Below are 6,348 nucleotides of genomic sequence, written 5' to 3' on the forward strand. Positions count from 1 at the left end.
GGAGGGAGGAAGAAGAGAAGAGTGAGAAAAAGAAAAGGAAGAAGGGTGTGTGTGTGTGAGTGAACGAACGAACGAACATGTGTGTATATGAAAGAGAGAGAGGAGTAAGTCTGGGTGTTCCCACCTCCTCCCACTAATCCACTGCATTTCTCAGGGTGACCAGAAATGAATATTTTCCAGGTCTGGCAAGGGTTTGTTTTTTTGTCCTTATTAGTTTTAATTATTGGGTGTTTGATATGTCTGCTGTTTTGAAATATTTGATTGATTTTGTGCACTTCTTCGTGCAATCCGTAGTGCTAGTTCTAGTTAATATCTTTGTAATCGGAGGTCTCTCGTGTGTGTTTAATATGCATCCTGTTATACTTTTTGCTTAATTGTTAAATGTATTGCAAGTTGAACCTTGTAAACCGTTATGATGGCTTTACCGAATGACGGTATATAAAACTCAACTAATAAAGTTTTTAAAATCTTTATTCTTCTTAATTATTAGGTGATGTTTTATTTGTCGTCTGTTTTGAAATATTATTTTTATTAGTATGGTTTACTCACTGTAATGATTGATGATTTTGTTTTTTATGAGGGATGCTGATATTTCTGTTTTTGCATTATTGCACGTGGGAAATATGCGCTTGCCAGCAAGCCATTTCAGGGTTTAAACACTAACTTCCCTTCTCCCTGACATTTGCCTGAATAAAAGCATCACTTGTGCTTAAGTCTCTGCCTGGGAAAGGATACCTGTTGGCCCTGAATTCCTGGGGGAGGGGCTGGGTTTTCCCTAGTCAGAGGCAGGACAAAGTCAGGAGGTATAGATTTCAGCAGCCAATGATATGATCCGTGCACACCCCCTGAGCCAAAGCCAATGGTGTAATGACTCTTCTGTTGCTATGGGAAAGTAGCCAATCATGTAATGACACATCATCCGCCTTTGTATGAATGTACAATAAAAGGAAGAGGCTCGGGAGGACAAACCCTCTTTGCCCTCTTTGCCTTCTCTCTCTTCCTGCCTGCGATGAAAGCTGTCTGAGGCCTCTTCGTTACTGCTATAATATTTCTGTTTTTGCATTATTGCACTGCACACGAGTCTGGCTAGTAGTGGCTTCCAGTTCAGTTTTTTGTCTGCACCTTACTATCTATACTTTATGGCCTCTTTATTTTAATTTGGCGAGGGTCTGTCCCCTGTGGTGCATTTGTGACTGAGGTGAGGCAGTCTGCTAGCCGGGAAAACGCCTTGTTCCTGTTGGGCTGAAGGTGTTTCCGATTTTGGTAGAGGCTAGGATCCACGACTGAAGGGGCTTTGATTGCCAAGTTGAGGACCCCCCTCCCAGCTCTCGTTGTGCTTGATAACTTGTAATGTGACCACAGCACAAAAAGGTTTGCCTATCCCTCTTTTACATTTCTTTTTCTTCCCCCCCCCCCCCCCCCCATTGCTGAAGGTAAAAGAAGTAGGGCTGCGCATTCGTTTGAAACAAACAGGAAATACTAACGATATTTCCTATTTCATTTCATTTTGTGATTTAAAAAAAAATAATAGGGGAAAAAAACCACATGAAATGTCATTTTTTTTCTATTTTCCAAACAAATAAAAACAAATACGCTCACAGAACCCACCCCAACCCTTCCCTTTTATTAAATTTTCACCTGGCCCACCTGAGTCCACCCTCCCAGGCCCCCCAGGACTCACCAAAATGTCCCTGGGGGTCTAGTAGGGGGCCTAGGATCGACTTCCTGCTCCCGGGGGCTGCCATTATTCAAAACAGCAGGAGCCGCCCTTTACCTCAATCATGTGACAGAGGCCATTTGGGGGGCGGGTCCAAAAGCTTTTTTTTTTTTTTTTTTTTTGCAAAAATGAAAAAAATAAAATAAAATAAATAATGATCGGGGGGGGGACGACCCGAAATGGCCCTTCCCAAAATGATGGGGGGAAACAATTTTTGTTATGCCCACCCTTAAAATGAAGCATGAGATTTATCTGCATGCACTGCCTCCTTGTATGCCAATATATCTCGTGTATATTAATTGTGGATACCCTGAAAGCCAGACCTGTTTGTAGCACTCGAGGACCGGAGTTGTGTACCCCTGAACTACACTGATATATTCCGAGCACAGCATTATCCTTTCTGTATCTTAAAAATATGCCACAGTACCCGAGGACTGGTCTGGCGGGTAACCAATGTACCACCAATTTTTCCAAAAGGGCTCCAGGTAGAAACCTGGAAATTACAGACCAATGAACTAGATAGCAGTGTCTTAGATGAAATTTAATGTGGCAAAGTACAAAGTAATGCACATATGGAAAAAAAAATCATCCCAGCTATGCATACGGATTAAGTTTCACATTAGGAGTTACCGCTCTAGAAAAGGATCTTGGAGGTATTGTGGAAAAAAAAACATTTGAAATCCTCAGTTCAGCGTGTAGCAGCAGTCAAAAAAAGCAAACAAAACTCTAGGAATTATTCATAAAGGAATAAAACATAATGCATGCTGTGACCACTCTAAGTACTGTCTAATTCTGGTCGCCCCATCTCAAATCAGATAAAGCAGAACTAGAAAAGGTGCAGAGAAGGGCAACAAAGGTGATAAAAGTGGATAGAATGGCTCTCTTAAGACAAAAGACTTCATAGACTAGGGCTCGTCAATTTGGAAAAGAGGTGACAAAAGGGATCTATCTGATAAGAGGTTTATAAAATCCTAAGCAGTGTAAAAAGTAGTAAATAAGGAAAGATTATTTACACTTTCAAATAATATAAGGAATAGGGGGGGTAATTCCATGAAGCGAACTGGCAGCACAATTAAAATACATTTTGTAAAGTGTATTTTCAGTCAATGCACAACTGGATGACTGCAGCTTTCAGGCACAGCATACACTCAGTAGCACCTTATTCCAGCTGTTAAAAATTCCGAAACACGCGGAAAACGAAGCTCCTCCCCCTCTCTTTCCCTGTTACTCTACTGCTGGTGGAAGCTCTCAGTGGATGCATGCTGCACAGGGAGAAAAGGAAGCAGGTGCCACATCAAGGGTGCAGCATGTTGTAGAGGATTAACTATAAGGATCATCGATATATTATTCTTTGATCAACTGAATAACTTCTGACTAGATAAGTATTAGGAACATGAGAAGGTAGATTAATTCATCTGTGTCTCTTTCAGAGGTCTAAATTATTGATGTAGTGGATTTCATTCTGACAGTATCTTTTTACTATTGTGATATCACTTTTGAAGATTTTTATGAACAGAATGCCTAAATAAGTTATAATTGTTCTATTTTGTTATTGTAATAACTTGTAATCTTGGATCTCCATATTTTTGGTCTTACCATCAAGAGTTAATTGGTTTGGTTATGTAATGTAGAGTTAGAGCTACTCTGTATTTGATTCTTTTTTTCTTTTAATAGTTTGCCTTGTTAAAAAATATATACTGTTTATTTGACTTGAAAATGTTTCATTTTTTAAAAATTAATAAAATATGTTAAGTCATTAAATGGTTCAAAATAACACGTATTCTTCTAATCAAAGCTCAGCATTCTAAGAAGGTGCCTAAGACCAGTTTATCATAGCAATTAACAACACATGCAATAATCAGAACAATCATGATCAACTTAATGAAGCATCCCCCTAACCTCAGTTAGCCCAAAGAACAGTAGTCAGAATCCGATCAAGCCTCCTGGCATGGCAGCACTCATTACTGCCGTCTGGGACAAGAAGGCAAGAGAGAGTGAACTACTGCAATCAATAGCTTTACAAGAGGCTCCAGGATTCAGCTCTCCTTTCCCAGAGGGCATTCACAGCTCCTGGCACGAAGGAATTCCAGGCATTGCACAACAGCAATATCTACTGGTCTGGCTCAAGAGACCATGTGTGTGCTGGGTTCCCTGCTTTTCTGACAAGAGGATTTAACATTGCAATGGCTGGAAGGGGAAACAGAGAGGAGAAAACCCTGCATGAAGACTTAGGGTGCCTTAAGCCAGGGTTAGGACAGGTTCTGATTGAGATGGAAACGCCAAGGAGCAAGAGGAAGTGGCAGGGCCACAAAAAATATTTATTGTATAAAAACACAGATAAAACATTCATACTTCTACATTCAGATAACTGTAAGCTATGCTGCCAATTTTACATTTGCAGGAATAATAGAACACAAAAGTTTAACCATTAACTTCCTGGTCTCTGTGCCATCCAGAGGGAATGCCAGCATGGCCTGCCTGCCTTGCTTACTTTAATAAAATCCAGATATACCCAGAACAACGGGATGTGTCTATGCAGTCCCAATGATCCGCACTTCAAGGGGGTAAGTGCCCCAGGAACTATCTGAAACCAGGGAGTTTCGGGTGGGCTGGTGTTGTAAATGAAGATTGCCAAAAAAAAAAAAAAAGTGATATCAATTTATAAATACCAAACACACAGCGTTCAGGTAGAGTTTAAATCCGGAACACAGGGCAGCAAGTATCTACAAATGCTTCTCACTCAAAATACTCCGCTGGAGCGGGTTTATGCCATTTTAAACAAGATCAAAAGGAGAAAATGACTATTACATTTTAACAAAATAACTTCTCTGTACAGAAAATTTGCCACCATCAGGGAATAGTGCGGAAGTGAATTTTTTTTTCATGCCGTGCCTTGCCAAAATCAGAATCAAAGGGTGGGGTCCCTTAATGTATCGGCACTTCCGCAACTTGACAGGTCAGCGTTCACCCTCGAATCCAGGGAGTGCTGGAAAGGGAATCTTTGCACTAAAGCAAACGGAGTAAACATTTTAAATCTCTAAACACATTTTCGCATCGCAGTCTAAAAAATTGCCTAGCCTCTTTCAGTATTTAATACTTTAAGTAAAAGTGTACATGCGGCGGCGAATCGAGAACTCTAAAAATGATGACAATATATTTAGTGACTCAAGGATGGCCAGTTTAATAAAGTTACTATTGTTATTTTGGAATGGCCGAATCGCCCTCTTAAACAGAACTTAAAATCAATTGTGTTGGGTCACTTTAGACTTCTCTTTTCCTGGCTGCTACACCGCAAACTCTCACGAGATCATTAAAAAGCCCTGTAGCTATCCCCAGCTCTTAACTTAGCACAGGCTGCCGATTTCCCTAAAATGTCGCTTTCCTCAGCACAAAATGATGCTAGGTTTTTAACATACTAACTTTCTCGCCAAGAGAGCTAGGCCCTTCTTCCTAACTTGGTTTAAAACTGTAGCAGTATTATACGAGCAACAAGCAGTAATGTACAGCGCGGGGAAGGGGGAGGGACCAGGAAGGAACCAAGTAAGCAGGGATCCCGAAACAATTCCTCGAGTTGTCACCACCCCAATGCTGACCCTCAACACTTGAAGCCTCTCCGTCCAGCCATCAGGCTCCTGTGCAAGCCTCAGGGCCCCCGATCGGTTGCTCCTTTCTACGTTTGGCAGCTGCAATGCACGCGATCCCGTCGTTTCCCCCAACTTGCTCCCTCGCCCCAGCGAGCTGCAAGGAGAGGAACGTAAACATTTGCAGCCCGGGGCCGAGCTCCCAGGCTGGGCGACTGCTGTGCCCGTGCAAAAGCAGCAGCGTGTGTGCGCGCCACTCGGAGCCATTCCCAGCAGCAGCAGCAGCAGCAGCAGCCCCCCCGCCCCCTTCCCAGCGCCTGCATGCAGGGATCGCGCCGCGGCCGGAGCTCACCGTTCCTGCTGTCAGCGCTGGCGACGGTGGCCGCTGCCGCGGCCGCCGGGGTCGTGCTTGCTGTCACCGTCGCCGTGACTGCTGCTGCTGCCGCCGCCGCCGCAGCCACGGCTCCTCCCGTCGCCGCGCTGGCTCCGTTTTCCTGCTCATCTCCGCTGCTGTTGGCGCGCTTGTTCTTCTTGCCCTTGTTATTCTTCACGTTCGGCATGGCTCCCGGCCCTCCCCGCCCCGCAGGGCTGCACTTCAGCGAAAGCTGTTGGCCGTCATCTTTCTCGCTGCCATTCAGTGGCTTTGAAAAAATAGGGGGGGGGGGGGGAGGAGGCTTTAAAACCAAACAACAACAAAAAAGCACCGCTAAGAAAGGACGGCGCGGAGAGCAGCGTGGCGGAGGAGCGCACCTTGCGCCAGACCGAATGTTACGCGCGGGTGCAAGCCCCAGGAAAGCGCTGGGCGTACAGTAAGCGTGCACATTATTATTCTCCCACTGCTGCTGCAGCACTCTACCGCCTTCCTCGCTTGTTTTGATTCCGCACTCGCCGAGCCCCGCCGCCCCGCCCTGCTCTGTGGCGTCACGGCGCCCCGCCTTCTTCACTGTGAGGTCACGGCGCCCCGCCTTCTAACGTTGATTCCCTTCTCTGTGGCGTCACAGGGCTTCTGCCCCGCTTCTTCCGCCTTTCTGTGACATCACAGGATGCAGT

General features: G+C 44.6%; 1 protein-coding gene across 2 annotated transcripts in view; it reads right to left on the reverse strand.

Moving 5' to 3' along the window:
* Nucleotides 1-5,886, reverse strand: part of HECA (hdc homolog, cell cycle regulator) — a 106,864-nt gene extending 100,978 nt beyond the window's left edge. For both annotated transcript variants that reach the window (XM_029596460.1, XM_029596461.1), the window contains exon 1: nt 5,651-5,886. In XM_029596460.1, the coding sequence (XP_029452320.1) occupies nt 5,651-5,858 (208 nt within the window). In that variant the 5' untranslated portion in view covers nt 5,859-5,886. The remainder of the gene's footprint in view (nt 1-5,650) is intronic.
* Between the last annotated feature and the right edge of the window lie 462 nt (nt 5,887-6,348).

Source organism: Rhinatrema bivittatum, chromosome 3 (genome assembly GCF_901001135.1).
Source record: "Rhinatrema bivittatum chromosome 3, aRhiBiv1.1, whole genome shotgun sequence".
Taxonomy (NCBI): Eukaryota; Metazoa; Chordata; class Amphibia; order Gymnophiona; family Rhinatrematidae; genus Rhinatrema; species Rhinatrema bivittatum.